Here is a 17,517-nt window from a genome sequence, read left to right on the forward strand (position 1 = left end):
GCGGGCCGCCTCCCCCTCCTCTCTTTCGGGCCGTGTCAAGCGGCGGCCACCAACGTGGAGCGCGGAAGCCTCCTCCCGCCGGGCGTCGGGCGGGCTCGCGCGGGCCCGGCCAGCCGCAGCCCTTAGGCGGCCGCGCTCGCTCGCTCGCCTCGGCGAGGGGCGGCAGGCAGCGGGAAGCCGCGCCGCCGCTGCGCGGGGCTCACCTGTTGGCCCGGGCCGCCGCTGCCCTCTCCTTTCCCCCCGACCCCCCCGCGCCCCGCCGTTGGGAGCGGCCGCCGCGCGCAGGGCCCGGCCGCCGCCGCTGCCAGCCGGAGCCGCCGCCATGGCGGAGACCGAGGAGAGGAGCCTCGACGACTTCTTCGCCAAGCGGGACAAGAAGAAGCGGAAGGAGAAGAGCGGCCGAGGGGCCGCCGCCGCCTCCAGCGCCTCCAACGCCGCCTCTAACGCCGCAGGGGCGGCCGCGGCGGCCGGGGGGACCCGGCCGGCTGACGGCAGCGGCTCCGGGGCAGCCGCCTCCAACGCCGGCTCCGCCAAGACAGCGACCAAGGTGCGGCCGGGAGGAGGAGGGGGGGTGGGGAGCGGGGCCGCTCCGTCGGGGCGGCGGTGGGGGAAGGGTCACGGCTTCCTCCGCCGGCCCGGGCGGCGCCTTCCTGCCGGCAGGGGGCGCCGCCGCCGCCGGCCCGGGGGAGCGGCGCCGCCCCGGCCATGCGGGCGCCCGTGGCGGCACCGGGCCAAGCGGGGTTCCCGGGCCGGCCCAGCCCCGGAGCGGGGCGGCAGCAGGCTGGAGCCGTCGGGCAGGCGCTGCTGCTGGGAGGGAAGCCCGACGGGCTCCGGCCTGGGCGGACTCCCGGCCTCGAAACGCGCCCTGTATTCTCGTGGGGGAGTGGGGGGGGTGGGGGTGGAAGCGGGGCCTGTTCCCGGTCTGCGGCTTCGGTTCTGCCCAGCCCTCCCTGGTTTCCGGGTCTTGGCGCAAGGTAGCGGCCGGCACTGGGGATTTGCATCAGGTGCCAGCCATAGGCTACCTGGGTTTGTGGCGTGTGGCCTGTGGGCCTTGGCGATAAGATCCCCCTGGCTCTGCAGACAAAGTACGCCGAGCTCTTTGCATTTCTGCCAGGAAGGGTCTTGCTGCCGGTAATTTTTTTTGTACCGTATTATAGTGAAACGATGAGAATGCAAGAGAAGTGCAAGTGCTCGTAGTTGAGTTAGTGCCTTACAACTGGCCATGCTGTATATTTTAAAATGAATTTTAAGAAATACTCTGCGATTTCCTGATGTTGTTTAACTTAGGGAGCTTGACAGCTGCAGTAGCTTTCTAAGTAGACCAAGGTCAGTGGTAATCTTTCAGCTGCTCTTCTGCTCATTTGCTTGTAAAATAGTATCTGGTTTTGACTGAAGCTTGTACTTGGATTAGAAATAAAGATCATTAAACGTGAAAGGTATATTAGTTTGGAAACTGTGATGGTTCCATGGAGATGGGGATATAAGAAATCTAAAAGACTTTAGAGCTCTAGACTCACGCTCTTCCAAAAGACTGAATCTTCAGCAGATGGTAAAATAACATGAAGTCGCTTTATACTTCTGCTGTTACTTTAAAGCAGGTCAAAGTTTTCCTGCTAGACGTTGGTAATGTAGAAGATCCTAGGACGGGGCTCTTAGAAGAATCTGTATTCCCAGCTGTTCAGCAGAAAGGGGGCTATACCATTGGCAGACCTTGCTTGCAAGGTCTTTGTATTTAAAGTAATATAACTGCATTTCATGTAGAGTGTAAGAGTTATGTAAACTACTAATTAGGCTGTGTGTGTCTTAAAGCTGTGACTAGGAACATGGGAGAACTGCTTATCTCTTCTGGTCCATTTCTGGCCTATCTTAATAACCCCAGAATCTGCTGATTACACAGTAGGACAAAATTGGCTCCATCTAGGTGGGTCACTCTTTCCCCTTACATGTAATCTAACTTCTGTTTTAAAACCTTTAAGTGGTGCTCTCCAGAGACTAGTATTCTACTATTGTTGTGTACTCAGATTGCTGTGGTTTTGAAGCTGACCTTTTTACTATTATAAAAATATTATTAAGAAAACAAGAAAGGCTGTAAGTGTGGTTGTGAATGTGAAGAAGTTAAATGTACCAATATTAATCTTTGTCATAAATCCACTGTAAGCTATTCTAAATGTTCTTTACTGTTTGGCTCGTGAAATAGGTGATGGAAAAGTAAATCTAAAGCTTCATGTGTGTTCAAGCTGTCATAAAAGCTTACTGTTAGTAAAAGGGAGGGCTTTTGCCCTTGTATTTCCCTGGTCTCGACTGCACGGTCCTGTTTCCTGCTTTGTGTTGTCCCTTGACTTCCTGCTGGATTTTTACTGAGATGATATGGTTTTCTTTCACTTGAATTACTTTTTTTGCTGGGGCATTTCTTAGCTGTTCTAGTGAGTTAAAGTCAGCTAGCAAGTGCATCCTAGCTGACATACAGTAAGTTGGGGAGGAGGGAGTGGAACCCTTTCCTCTGTTGGCAGTGGTGCGCACAGATAGGTTTCCCATGGAACTGCACCTTCACCCTTAGTTTTCTTTGTATTATCTTAGTTACATTCTTCTTTTCTACTTTCAGTGTAAAGAAGGTAACAACTTATATTTTTCTCTTCTTACAGGAAGAGGATGATTGGAAAGAGTTTGAGCAAAAGGAAGAAATTGATTATAGTGGTCTTAGAGTTCAGTCCATGCAAATAAGGTACTGCTTTTTTTTTTTCCTCTTTCTCTCCAATATAATCATTACCTGTGTCTAAAAAGTATGTTCTTTCTTCAGAGCTGCCTCCATGGAGTCCAATTAAGCAGAGGTTTGATATGTTTCTGCTAGTATAGAAGTTTGCAGGAGGGTAACTTAGGTTTGTTTGTTCTCTGCTGATGTTCTCTTTATTTTCTAAATCTCTGATACTCTAGGTCTATCTGTTTTGGTTGGGACTCAGATTTTTATTACAAATGCTTAACATTCCCCTCTGTAAAGATAGTAAAGTAGGAATTCCTCTGAGAGAGGAGTGCAGGACAGTAATTCCCACTGGATTATTTGACTGTTGTAAGGGTATCTGACTCAATCTATTCAGCATCTCAGTTTAGGGAGTGAATTCCTGAACCATTGCATTTTTATTTCAAAAAAACCCCAAAATATAGTTGGTAAAACTAGTGTCCCCTGACAAGATCCCAGAGGACTGCATTTATGAGTCTCATCCAAGATTCTTTGTTTGCTTTTTCATTAGATTGTTCCTGTAATCTGGTCCAAAGTAAGTCTACTTAGATCTGTCCTGGTTAAGAAAAACTTTTCATCAGGTCAGAAGAAGGATTTTTATGACCTCAGTCTTAGACTTGAGAATGTCATATTGATGATGTTCAGAATAATGCCATCTGAAAATCATGTTAACTGTAACTAGTGCAATAGATGCTTTCTTCACTGTTTGAGCAGGTCTTACATATTCCTTGATTTATTTATTTTTTTAACACCCTCCTGCCCTTCCCTTTCAGTTAACTAGTCCTTTTAGGCTGTTTGCATGTATTTGGTCCACAAGCCCTCCATACCATTGAAGTGTCACAGCGGATAATCACATGTCTGAATGGACAAGTAACAAGTGGGCTGCTGCTTCACTGACTACTAGTACTGTTTGATTGAAAATCGGGTACTTTGGTTTTCCAGACAAAGGCCAGCATTCTGAATGCTTTTGATGCTGTGGCAGATTTTCAGGCATGTGGAGGTTTCTGCCACAGGATTTTGTAACCACTCGGTGGATTCAAGGGGAGAGTGGAGAAGTAAATGGAAGAAGAACCCACTGGAGGTTAAATTATCCAGCTCTGGAGATCTCTTTGCTGAAAATAAGACACAGAGTATCTGGTGGGGGTGGGATGTTATGTATACTTTGTTCTAGCTAGTCTGTAGGGCATCGGCTTTTAACTGAAGTTTAAAATAGGATAGTGATGTGTTTAGGCCCTTGGTCCAGCTTACTATGATTGTTACTGTATTTGGATGAACAGTGAAAGGCTGTTTAATTTTCAGAAATGATAGGTATTTTTAACTGTTCTCTGACTATTACTTATACAGAAAGCTTATCCGATCATGATTAGTAGGATTTGGTGCATTATAAACGTCTTCTGTATTCACACTTTGCTGCTGCTGTTCAGATCAATGTCTTGGGTTTTTTAACAGCCTCACCCTCTACATATGTCCCATTATACCACACAGCTTTCTGTAGTAGCTTTGTCTAGCGAATTATTTTGAGTCTCTGACCATTTCTATGCAAAATAAAGTAGTCAAAATACAGTCAGGCTTTTGCATATGATTTACCTTTAAAAAGTGGCATATATTTCTCTCTGTATTTTTTTGATTGCCTGCTTTAAAAAAAAAAATCTGAGTTTTGTTTGTAGATTATATTTGTATGGGTAATATAAGAGTGTTTCTCAGGTTGCGGTTATAGGGAAAAGGAGCTCAGGACTTGCTTTCTGTCCCTACTTTTCCACAATTTCTTCCTCTTGACTAAAGCATTTTATGGAAGCTGGACTTGTAGCCCTTTCCTGCTTTATCTTCTCATCACTTCCAAATGCATGACTGTCTTAGTAAGAAAAAAGTCTTTCAGCTCAAAATAAGAAATCAATTTATATGATCACTTAATACAGTTTGAATTTGTCTTTTTTTTTTTTAAGAACTTTTTTCCTTCTCCGTTGCCAAATTACGTAGCAGCATGCCAAAAATAGTTCAGATGGAAGTACTAATACAGTGGTTACAGGACTAATGTAGTCTGGTTAAATCTAGTATCTTCAGTACAGTAGCCTTGAAGTCGTGTCTACGGTGACTGTGTAATCTCTGGCAAGTCTCAAACCTCTGTTTGTAAAATGCTACTTATAATTTCTCTTCTATAGTGAAAAGGAAGATGATGAAAGTGAAAAAAGAGAAGAACCTGGTGACAACTGGGAGGAGACTGGTGGTGGTGTAGACAGATCATCTGGTCCTTGGAACAAGTCAGCTCCTGCACCAGCACCTGTCGTTGAACCAATTGGTAACTTTAACTCAAGAGTTGTTGCTTTTTCCAATCGGAAGCATATCAGGCTGAATTAAGCTGCTCAGTGGGTAGAGCTCAAGGAGCAGTTCCTATTCAGGCACCTTCTAACATACTAATGGCTTGTTTGACATACTAGCAAATGAGGAAATTTTCCTGTGAATGGATCTGAGGAACTGAATTGGTAGTATTGTCAGGTACTTTAAATAAACACAAATGGAGGGCTTTTTATTTCCAACTTTGAAAGGAGGGGGGGGAGGAGAGAAGCATTCCATCTTTGAAGGAGATCCCTCTACTTTGCAATCTGCAAAATAGCTGTTGGAAGCATTTCTGTTTATCTAAAAATATTGCTTTGACAATTAAGTGGATGTTCAGCCAGTATATGATGTCTAATATGGCAGTTCTCGAGTAGGGTTCCATGGTTAGTAGTATGCTTTTTAAATCAGTTCTAGGGTACAGAGAACATGACATTGCAAAATTGATTCTTTAACTGGGATAGGACTTTAGTTTTGATTAAATACAATTTATTAGCATCAGTGGAGATAACCTACTTAGCCATGATCTGAGTTCAGACTATTCTCTTCCACTGAGAAATTAATTGAAAAGTGGCCTGCTCTGTGTTTTCTTGTTTGAACAGGCAAGGAGGTAAAGTTAGTTAATCAGTGTTGTTTCGTTGTAGATTGTTACCTTAAATACGAACTATTTGAATATTCTCTTCTGCATCTGGAGAGGTGTTTTCAATAAGATTTGGCAAATATATAATTATGTGTTTAAATCTCTAGTTTTAAATGTAAGCTGCGAACAAATTGCAAATAAGAAACATGAAGTCCTCATCAGTGGTTTTGATTTGCTGAACTTTGTGAGGCAATACACTGGAGCTGCATTTTAATTTGTCTACTAAGTATAGGTTACATTAGGTGACACCTGATTTCCTGCCTTGTCCAAAATATTTGCTTCCAGAGCTTTAAAAGCTGCAAAAACATACTTGTGAGATTCTTTTCTTTTTTTAAATTTGTGTTTTCTTTCAGATACGAATGCAAACTTACCATCTTGTCTAAATCTTGTTCTTATAACTAGTTACAGAAACCCCAGAACCAGTTCAGACTGGTGGTGTATACAGGCCGCCTGGTGCCAGGGAGGGTGGCAGGCCACGGAGAGCACAGCAAGGACCACCAGAAATCTATAGTGATACGCAGTTTCCGTCACTGCAGTCCACCGCCAAGCTCGTAGACAGTCGAAAGTAAGTACATTCCATTAATTCCCTAAGAGACATATTTTAACTGCCTTCTCTAAGTTCTTATTTTGTTTTAGGGCTTAAGCCTGAATCTTTCCACAGAGGAAGGAAATAACTAAGAAATTATTCTGTTTGGCAAAGAGATACAGGAAAGGTCTTAACTGTATTTTCCAACTCTAGGAAGGGCTTCCCAGGAAATAACTTTCATAGGGCATAGCCCAGTGAGACAGCCAAACAAGACTGCCAGTTACCTTATCTTTGACTTGCTGAAGGATCTCCCTGAAGCAGAATATTTCTGCTCTTGACAGTATTTGGTTCCCTGAGATATGAGCCATGGTGAGGCTCTCTGGTATTACCGTCAGTAGACATGAGTAGGATGTCTTGAGTACACTGCCTTCTCATTAGAGATGTGAAGGTAATTAAATGGAGGAATGGGGTTTAATACAAATACAAATCAGTAATTGCTGTCTGAGCTGTGGTTTACAATGATAAGCCCCCCCAATTTTGCTGAAGTGTTTTGTATTTTGTGAAGACTTGAGTCTCACCCTGCTTTTGAGTCTTGATCTTTGCATAACTTCATTCCCTACAGAAAAGATAGCTAGGCCAATACCTAATTCACTTGGGTTTTTGGGGTGTGGGTTTTTTTTTTTTTTTGGCTTGCTGTGTTATTGACTAATACAGCCTAGCAGAAGCTTTGTTTCTTCTGGGGTTTGGGTTTTTTTTTGCTATGGCTTTGTCTGCTTGGCAAATGAGACATGCTGTCATTGATGCTTTAGGGTTTGAATGGTGCAAATTGAGCTAAGACGAAATTCTGAGTGAGCATTCTAGAAATGGACTTATGCTTTCTAAAACCTATTTTTCATAAATGCACTTAAGTTTACTTTTGAGAATGTTTAATATTGAAATTTAGAATGTAATCTGAATTGTCCTGGGTGATGAGCTTGGTTCTGGAGATAAGGTTTTACCAGATTTGCTTGGGAATGTTTGGGTGTTCTGTTAAAACTCTAGACCTTAGTGTTTTGTGTTCATAATGTTTTTGTTGGGATGGGGTGGAAATCGACTAGAAATTCACGGTTCACAAGCTAGTGATAAGATATTTACTGATTACATTTCTTTTCCCTTAGGGATAAAGAAATGGAGAAGAGCTTTGAAGTAGTAAAACACAAAACTAGAGGTAGGGATGAGGTCTCAAAAAACCAGGCACTTAAACTTCAGCTAGACAACCAATATGCTGTGCTTGGGGATCAGTAGAGCTGCATACACATTACAATTAAGGAATGCTTTTTTGGTAACCCTTCTACTAAGGTAACTAAACTACAGCTAACGGCTATGATGAACATGCCACCTTATTTCTGCTGGATCTACTGCAGCAAGTGCAGACTACTTTGACGTAAGTGATTGGTTCTCCTGCACTATGGAAGCGTACTATGTTACAACTTCTCCATTGGATATGGGGCAAATTAATGTAAATGATTGAACAAGAGTCATCAGTGTTCTTTAATTGCTCAGAGAGATACCTACAGCCAGTGGTCATTTCAAAATCTTTTTATGTTCAGATACTGAGCCTTCGTAAAGGTTGACTACCTCAGACTTGCTGCACTCATTGTGGACACCATGTGGATCACAACTTCTGGAAGAGAAGGTTACAGCTGTTTTAGTGGCCATCTGAAACTTGAAACCAGCTCTACTGGATTCCTGTCAGAAATCCTGCAGAAGTCAGCCATTTGGTTCCAATTTGCTATAACAAAGATTTAAGTGACCTTAATGACAAACCTATTCTGTTCCCCTTCTGAGGAATCCTGTCATGTGTAGCCATAGCCTACTAGAGACTTCTGGAGCGTACCATACCACTCATACTATCCAAGTATAACAGAGCTGTAGTTTGTTTACCTTTTTAGATAGCTGTACTGAAGTAACTGCAAAATAAATTAAAACTCATTCAGTATCAGATTTGAGGAATGATGGGTTTGAATGGTCTGTTTGCATTAGCCATTTTCACAGTTGTCTGTTTAAGCATTTTTTTCTATTCTCCACAAAAAAATGCCTGCCTTGTTTCTGGTATCAAATTGCAGTATATTTAAATAATGATGAGATATCGTAGTGAAATAGGGTTTATTTTGTTTTTCGTCATAAGGTTTGTCTTTCTCACCCTAAAGCACTAAGACTGAAGAGTTTTGATTTGACACAGAGGTATCCAGACTCCAACTACAGTTTTCAGAATTTGTCTTTTAAAAATGAGATACGTGGCAGTAGCGATTCTAGATAAAAATTTCTCCTCTATTAAAAAGTTATTTGTTCGTTGAAGGGTAATGGTTACTTGATAACCAAAATAACTTTGTATGCAGAGGGATAACTAAAGCTGGTAAGCCTTACTTATTTGGCTACTTCTGTGAAGCATGCAGGCTTTTTGAGGCAGAAATCCTCTAAGTGAAACTCATAAATGGTGTTTAGTCAAAGTCAGGAAGTTAAGTAATAATGGAAGGCAGTGACTTTTTTAATTTGTTGTCATCTCTGACTTAATTTAGTGGAAGGAGGCAAAGTGGCACTGATACACTAAGGATATAGGACATTGCCTGTAACTGATTTGATGAATGAAAGCTGTCAAGTACCAAAAGTGTCCTGCTGTAACCGTTTTTCTCTTCTCTGAATTCTTACACCAGAAGCAAAATGAAGTATAATAGTGGCATGCTCCAGTGTTGAGGTTTGTCGGAGTAAATGCCAAAAAAATAGACCCAACATCTGTAAGAGTTGCCAACGGCAAGAAAAACAAGGGAACAAAACACAGCTTGCTTACATGTGTGGGAGTACTGTGTATGTGCAGAAGATGAGGATAGTGCAGGAATCACCTAGTTGGGTTCCCTTTGACTAACTGCTGACTTGCTTTAAATCTACTTCTCTGAGGCCAATGGGAATTTTGCTGTTGACTTCAGTGGGGCTGGGATTTCACCTGGTTCTTTTGTGCACAGACTAAAACTGGCCTTGCCCTTGCAGAGTTAACTGTCTCTCAAACTTCTGCTAGAAGCTGCTATTAAAGAGAGGGCTCAAGAGACTATTCTTAAAGTTGGAGAATTCATTTGGAAACAAAACCCCACTGAAAGACCAATCCCAATCCCTTGGACTCTGAGCCATGTATCTTCCTTGAAAATACGTTGTTGCCAGCAAAACTGTTGATTTGTCACTAAAGATTTCTGTGGAATTCATGGTAAATGGACATGTCACTTGATGTGGTAGAAATGAGAAGTCTTAAAACACTTTTCCTGATGCTCTGAAGTGATTGAGATCACCAATGCACATGAATCGAGTTTTAGTCTACTGTGTGAAGGGTAGATGAGACTGTCCATTGTACCGTTTTTATTTGAGGTTTTGGGCATGAATTCTGGCAGTTCAAGAAAACCCTGTAACAGTTTCAAATCAAATAAAATGGAAATATACATGGATTCTGGAGTCTAATGAATCTTTACCTTTAGTTATAGCTTATAACCATACAACAGGCAAGGAAACACAGCCTTTGGATCTCTTAAGGGACAGGCCATGGAGTGGGTAGTCAGCCTTATGGTCAGACTACCCACTATGGCTATGTTTAAGAGCTTATAGCAGTGCATATTAATATGACTTTTATTTATACATAGAAGTTTAGTTTGCTACCTGTCAGAGTGTCTTTTTACTCCTACCATATAGGACTGGTTTGAGATTGTGAATTGAGTATGAATGAAGCTTTGATTTGCTTTTCACTTGAAAGTAGCTCTGCTAAATGAAAAGAATTAAAAAAAACCCAACCAAACAAACAAAAACAAAAAAAAACCCCAAAAACCCACAACCTCTGGATGGTTGCTGTCACCAGAATCCATCAGCTATTGATAACTAGAGGTGTTATTTTGGGGGCTTTTCTTAAAGCATATCATTTCAGGTTCTTTCTGGAGGCATAAAGGAAAAAAAATCAGAAATGCAGCAGATTTCCACAGTACAGAATGTTAAACTATTTTAAAGTGTTTCTTGTGATAAATATCGCTGCCAGCAATTATCAACATGCCAGTTGTCGGTATCTTCCTTGTAGCAATTAATTGTTCTGCATGCCTGAAATTTTGAAAGTCAGTTCTCTGTGGAAGCTCAATATGCTTTTGAGACTCTGAAGTCCAACTTTATCTGGTTTGTTGTTGCATTCATTTGAGGCATGCTAAGAATGTCCATGTCATTCCTTCAAAATGCTTGTTGAAGGCTCATTCCATAAATGAAGGATTGTCGGCTGTAAAAACGAGATTCTTGATACCCATGAGTAAAATGCAGTTGTGTGCTGCTTCAGGAACTTCCTAACCTGTAACATGCTTTTATGGTGGCTTAGTTATTAATTTCCAATTTAAAGGTTCCATTTTACTTTCTCTGGCTTAAAATAAAAACACAGCCATAAAGTTACCAACTTGCTAGTAGAACGTTTAAATGTCCAGTACTTCTTGGGGAAGGAACAATTTGGATTTGTGGTTCTCAGTGATATAGTCTGTATTTAAGGAATGTTAAAATGCCAAAACCTAGATAATTTTAATAAAGCTGGACTTCCCAAACACCTGCTGTAGGAATCTGGCATCTGTATTTACTTGAGCTGATGATAAATGTAGGAGAGGATTAGTTTTGCCTCCCCCCCCACCCCCGTTTAGCTGTGCCACGTTTAATCTTATTCACAAATCAAGAGGAATAGACAACTAAAAGTGACTGTCTCCTGCTACTTCAGTTTTGTCTTTGTAGATAGCTTTACCAGTCATGTCCAAAGTAACTCTTAAAAAACTTACAAATAGATTAATTTTTAATGGTACAAATTGTGTTAGAGACCTGACACTGTAGGGACTAGGGTTTTTGGTATTTGACTGCATCTGTTGGCTCTTGGAAGTTCTTTCACCAGAATATGGCTGACACACCTGTGCTGCTTAGCTCAGGTAAACACAATATACATTTGATAGGGCTGCACATCTTGGAGTTTGCTTATCTGAGCTTTTGCAATAGTTGTATCTTTTTGTCTTTCTAATTTCAGCCTGGTTGAGCAGTTTTACAACTTGCTTGTGGTTCTCTGTCAAATACCATAACTAAAGCAGAGCAGATTATTCTATTTTAGACTAATAGGGCTTCATGTGCTTAAAAGGTTCTTATTTACAAGGTAGTAATATTATTCTTTCAAATATTGACACGGTCAGGGAAATGAATGCCTCGTATTTTACATGATCAATTTGTGTCAGAGGCCCAAGAAACTAAATTTTGCCAAAAACACAAGTATTAAAAATCTTTATGAATGGCCACAATCCAGGTTTTGTTGCCTGACTGTAATTTAGTTCCCAAACGATCTCTCTCTGTTTTCAGCTTTTAATTTCACAAATTGGTTTTAATGGTAAATAGGGGCTTTATTTGCAAATATAAGAAAATAGTAACATGCATATTTAAATTTCAGATATATAAATTAGGTAGATACAAAGGGGGAGGAAATCTGACATATTTGCTGATAAGTTCTTCAGAAGAAGTTAAAAAGTCAGCTTGTCTGTAGCAAGGTTAATAGGAGAACCTGCAAGCTCTAGCGGATGGAAGAAGAAATGACAGCAGAAAACAGAACTGAAGAGTCATAATTATCCTGTATCTAGAGCTTGGCTTCTGAAGCACAAAGTGTAGTTCCACCATGTTCTGTTTGAAGTGAAAAGGAACAGGAAGGAAGATTTTGCCTTTTTTTTTTTTTTTTTTTTAATTTGGGAGTGGAAATAAAACACAGGAGGTATAAGAAGAGAGGGATTAGGAAGGCTGTTTTCTAAATGATAGTATTAAAGGCATAGCCTGAGGCAGGGAGTGGCGTGTAAGTGGTTGGATAGGAGGAGAAGTGCTGCGTGGGTAAACACTGCTTTCACAAATGACAGATCCATCTGACTTTAAATCGGCAAAAGTGTTTGAAGTTCAGTACTTGGGGAAGGCATCCCATTTTATTTTTTTCCCCTTTAAAGAAAAGACTCAGGAAAACCTGTCCAGAGAGAAGGTAGAATTTTGCATTGGTACAAAGCTGTCTAACCAGCTGCCTAAAGACAGAACTGAGAAAGGACAAATTCCAAGATAGTTCAGCAATCTTATTAGGAAATAACTTGTTTCATATTTAAAAAACTCTTTTTCACTTCTGCATGATAAAAAGCTGAGACACTGATTCAAATTGCTATGAAGACATTTCATTTTTTTGTGAAGCATCTTCTAATGGTACGTATGTCATGGTTTTATATTCAGTTGCTTAGAATACATGTTAATATAGCAAGGTTAATGAAGTTCCATGGGCTGCTTAGCCAGAATACAAATATTAAAAATGTATGACAGTATTAATGAATTGCCAGAAAAAGTAGTGCATCTGGAATACTGGAATGGAAAGTATCATCTAGAACAAGTGCATGCACTGAAAAGAAGCAAGCCCATTTTGTAGCAAGAGCATAGGACCAAGAGAGTGGGATTTGGCCTTGGTTTTCCACTGAGCTGCTGTGTTAACTTCAAGTAATTTAGTTTCACTTTGCCTCAGTTTCCCCAGCTGTACCAAAAAAACCCAACAACCTACCTCACAGGGGTGTTGTGAGGCCAAAGCTGTTTTTTGTCAAGGGCTGAGGCTGATGGAAGGTGCTACAGAGGACTAAAAATCTTTATTAAAAGATCTTTATATTAGCTTTCATTACAGTATTTTAATACTACTTTGGGAAAGGCTTATTTCTACAGAATGTAATATACGTTCAATTTAAGATTTATGTAATTAGACTTATTTTAGTATGTATGGGTAAGGACAAAGTTCAGGCTGAGCACTCTAACTGATATTTCCTCTTTTTAATTATCTGTGCAACCCAGATGGTATATTAATATGAGGCTTTTTATTTTTACGTGGAATACATTAAAATCAATATTGCTATTTTTTGTAAGCCCCATGACTGAAATAAAATCCTGCTCACAGTTGATAGCTATCTCTTATAATGTGGCTGTTTTAAAAGTTTTTCAGATTATGTGAACTAGAAGTGTTCACTCCTGAAAGTATATGTTTGTGTCAGGATACTAAGTGGTATTTCATGGCAGGAATGTCATTTTCTTTTGCTCTCTACACGTAAACACACATTTGTCCTACTCTTTATCCTTTCCTGTATTTAAGTTGAAGTGGCATGCACGTACAATGGAAATACAGGAGAGAGTAATCTTAACTTCGAAACTTTTAAAATCTGGTATTAAGGCAGGCTGTGGAGGAAAAAGATGAAGGGAGTAAAACAAAGGGAAACAGTTGCCCATGGAGAGGTGTCTGTGAAACAGATAAAGGAAAGAAATGGTCAGAAGATAGAGCTGAGAGGGGTAAGCAGGAGAGGAAGGAATACAGAGGTGATTACCCTATTTACCGTTATATCCTGTTTTATTAGTTAACTGCAGCTGAAGGAACATGAAGAAATAATTTTTATGAATATGCCCTCATCTGCTGTCGGTGGTGATTTCAAGGTTCATCGCTCAGCTTTTACAGTGGGCCTCCAAATAGAAGCAGAGAACATGATGGTGGCATGCATGCAGACAAATTAGACCTCTGGTGGGTACTGGACAGAGATGAGGCCCAGCAGCTATCTTCTCTTACTCATATTTTTATCATGGCAGCACCTCTAAGACAGTTGTTAATGTGCATCAGCCATGACAATTCTCTGTCAGAAATGATTACTGTTAAATATCCACAAACTATTGCAGTTGCTTCAGAGGGAATGTTTAACTAGCTGAATAATAAGCATTATAGAATAACACAGGGGGCTTTTTGGAATATATGGTGATGATGATGATGAGTGATATTGAGGTCAACATTGGCAGGTGGCTTAATGACTTTGAGGTATATATCCTGTTATATGGCGGGGAGGAGAATTATTTTTAAGATGTATATCATCTATTCTTTTCCCTTCTTAACAAATAAACTACCTTGGTCTTACTGTCTTTCCAGCTACAGAGAGCTGCTTCTCCCATTCTCTTACCACTTTCCTCCCTGTATTTTTCTAATATGTCACTTTTTTTAAGGTGCTGATGAAACAGCAAATATTCATTGAGGACCTCTAAGAGAAATACATGCTGTAATATTTTTCCATATTGTTCTGTCTTTAATACAGCCTAACATCTTATTCGCTTTCTTGACTGCAACTACACATTGAGCAGATGTCTTCATCAAGCTGTCCATGGTGATGCCTAGATCGTCCCCTTGAAAGATCACAACTAATTCAGAATCCACCAGAGCATGTATGAGTGGTTTAAAGCCTTTCCAGTATTCATTGCCTTGGGTTTATTTTCTGTTGACATTCACTTGCCACTGAATTGCCAAGTTTACAGAGTTAGTTAGCCTACCCTGGCAATCACCATCTTCCCCAGTGCTGACAAACCTAGTAACTTTCTGTGGGCATTGGCTTTTGCCATCCGATATACTGAAGTCTTCAGTTTCATGTATATAATTCACTCTTCTTACCAGTGATTAGCATGGCATGCTCTTACTGTTACTCAACCTGACCTTTTCTGTTCTGTTTCTTGTCTCCTGTCTTCTGTATTGAATTTTCTTCCTAGCTCATTTATAGTACTGAAGTCATCAAGTTACAACTGTCTGCTTTATTTCAAATAATTTGCCTACAGAAAACTGTTAGTTAAAATGTTGTCGTAAGCTTTTTTTAATTAAAACAAATCACTTATTCTGTATCTTTTTCAGAGTATGTACAACCATAACAAAATGATTCAAACCATAAAAACAGGCTGACAAGAGAACAAATGCATTGAGAAACAGGTAAAACATATGTGAATCTGATCTCCCAGAGCTTAACTTCATTGGGTTCAGTGGAGTTATTTCTCTTGCTTGAGGTCAGTTTCATTAAAACTTGATTTGAGATCTTCTCTAGATACAACAGCCAGAATTAAGTGCAAGTGAACAAGCCCCATAGCAAACTTGTAAATTTCTGGGTTTCTCTGCTGTTTGTTTGTGGCAGAGATGAAGCAGATCTATTACTTGGGTCTCTGAGCAGCAACCAAATGGGCTCAGCCATGCTTAGTCTAACATACCTGTTGTAGTAGTTAACTGGATATTGAAATTAGATTACAACATTTGAGATGAAGATGAGTGCTGCAACAGTGGGGGGCAGGCTTAGTCTTTGTGGTTTGTATCATCTCTTCACATTCTCATCTTGTACTTTAAAGATCATACATCTGTAAATAAGGTTAAATCTTTAAGTGCTGACTGCATTTACCAGTATCGCTAAGTTTATAAATACAAAGGAGGTGTCATAAGGGAAGACTCAAGCCTGTTACGATGTATAGCCTACCACTTGAGAGCTGCATTGTCCCAGATCAGAATACTGTATCATACAGAACAGCTGCTTTCCAGTACTAGTAATGATATATGGTTGAGAGGAATGTCCCTTGGATTTTGCATCCAAATAAATTGTATCTGTTAGGTGTTCTGTTACAGCTGTTACTAGTATTCTGTCAAAAACAGTTGTGGCTGCTGGGGGTTTATAAAGTTGGCAAATTGGAGCTGAGGTTTTTTGTTAATTTTGAGGGGCAGGGGGGAATACAGCAGATGCAGCAATGTCTGATAGTTGTTAGAATGTAGTACTTTGTACCCTCTCCCACACATCTAAAAGACTCATCTCTGCTGCTATGCTCACCAAAGCCCTGTCTTGGCACTGTAAATCCTTACTGTGTTATTTACTAACCACCCAGTAACCTTCAGGACTGACTAGTTCTCTGACTATGCACTGTGTCTTTGATCTGGGAATTAGGTAAAAGGCAAACTGGCTTTGTAAACTGGCATGACAGTGTCTTCTAGGTAATTGGCTCTGCTAATTTTTTTTCTGCAACTCAAAGCCCAGCAAAAATCTCTTGATTTGACCTTTTTTCACCCTAGAGTATTCCCTCCTTCTTTTGTTTGTCTACATTATTACCATGCCAAGGATTTCTAGTCAGGTGCCTGAATTATTCACCACTTATTTAGAAAGCAGCTCTATAAGCAAGAACTCCTGAGTCTTGATCATGCTGTATTTCTTCAGTCAGGGCTCTAGCATTACAAACATGGCTCCATTTGTTGCAAAATTGCATAGCAAGTAAATGTGATCTCCTTGAAGAATTTAAACCTAGGCCCTCAAAGGCTATACAGGAGCCTAATTCCCACAGAATACAGCAAAATGAAGGCAGTAGCACTGGTCACAGTACAACATGGTTCAGCTATGAAAAGGAGTGGGGTTGCATGACTGGTAACATGCTAGCTCAAACAAAACTGTCTTATCTGGACAGCAGGGTCTAGCTTAAAGTGTTTTTATTTTTTTAAATGAAGAGATGACTGAGTGAAGAATAGTAAGAGGACATCACTGTAAGTGGAAAAAAAAATTATGAAACTGAATTTGCTTTCAGCAATGTACCGGAATGTCTCACCACCAGACTTAACCTGAAAAATGAAGATAAAGCCATTTGAGTGCTTATTGTTGTGCAAAAGAAAGAATGATGCTGTCTGGCTGGGAAAATGGTTGGCTGGGAGCCCACTGAGCACAGCAGAAACTGTTTCAGCAAAGTAGAGTACAATATGATCTATTTCTGAGAATCCCTGTGTGGCCCCCACAGTTAACACAGGAACCTAATGGTGCCTGTATATTTATATAATTATATGTTTATAGTCATAATTTAAGTTCAAAACCTGAACTATATATATATTTTTTTGTCAGTAGAATTTTTTACCCTGGTTTACCTATCATGGCTTCTACATTTGACAACTTCTAACTGTGCAGTGCACACACCTGTTGTCCTTTTGTCCCATGTTAGAGTAATGGTATCAAACTCTGTAAAGCACTTTTGTGATGTTTCCTGTGAAGAAAGCTGAAGAAAATAAAATTTATCTTAACAGCACCAACTGAATTTATACCTCCAAGTCTGTCTCACTTTTGTCGTGTTCACCCCTCTCTTCAGTGACTGAGCAATGACAGCAGTCAGTAGGCTCAGCACAGAAGAGGGGTGTGCTCTCACTGTAACAGCTGCTTTCTGCCTCTGTTCCCCCCAGTGCTCCCTCATGTCCTTTGCTGTCCTCCTTCCTTCACTGTAGCTGCTTAGTGCCTGCCTTCCCCCGGGCTTACAGCTGATGTCCACCTGGGCAGCACAGCATATGCTGTGGCCTGTTTGTGGCATATAGATAGGCGCAAGCTGAGCAGATGGCTGGAGAACAGGTAATGCTTGGATCCCAAGTTACTGGTTCCACAGGAGGTTGGTATGCGTCTGATTTTA

At 40.7% G+C, this 17,517-nt stretch overlaps 1 protein-coding gene across 9 annotated transcripts; it reads left to right on the plus strand.

Annotated features, from left to right (window-relative positions):
- Positions 1-17,167, plus strand: CDV3 (CDV3 homolog). Of its 9 annotated transcripts, XR_012774255.1 has the most exons (7): positions 1-547; positions 2,643-2,722; positions 4,894-5,030; positions 6,108-6,270; positions 7,389-7,438; positions 7,570-7,654; positions 7,821-9,701. XR_012774255.1 is itself a non-coding variant. In XM_075493310.1 (6 exons), exons 1-6 carry the CDS (start codon positions 323-325, stop codon positions 14,381-14,383), a joined length of 660 nt encoding a protein of 219 aa, XP_075349425.1. In that variant the 5' UTR covers positions 1-322; the 3' UTR covers positions 14,384-17,167. The 9 variants fall into 9 exon arrangements, 7 of the variants coding, with proteins under 7 accessions (XP_075349425.1, XP_075349424.1, XP_075349423.1 ...); XM_075493310.1 differs by lacking the exons at positions 7,570-7,654; positions 7,821-9,701 and adding an exon at positions 14,379-17,167; XM_075493309.1 differs by having other exon boundaries at positions 7,570-9,701.
- Positions 17,168-17,517: the final 350 nt, after the last annotated feature.

Source organism: Mycteria americana, chromosome 2 (genome assembly GCF_035582795.1).
Source record: "Mycteria americana isolate JAX WOST 10 ecotype Jacksonville Zoo and Gardens chromosome 2, USCA_MyAme_1.0, whole genome shotgun sequence".
NCBI classification, from domain to species: domain Eukaryota; kingdom Metazoa; phylum Chordata; class Aves; order Ciconiiformes; family Ciconiidae; genus Mycteria; species Mycteria americana.

Bases quoted from the DNA above. Each gene is read 5' to 3' on its own strand.
- CDV3 (XM_075493307.1), top strand. From the start codon at position 323: ATGGCGGAGACCGAGGAGAGGAGCCTCGACGACTTCTTCGCCAAGCGG. The intron at 548-2,642 runs GTGCGGCCGGGA...CTCTTCTTACAG, and splicing joins CCGCCAAGACAGCGACCAAG to GAAGAGGATGATTGGAAAGA. The intron at 2,723-4,893 runs GTACTGCTTTTT...TCTCTTCTATAG, and splicing joins GTTCAGTCCATGCAAATAAG to TGAAAAGGAAGATGATGAAA.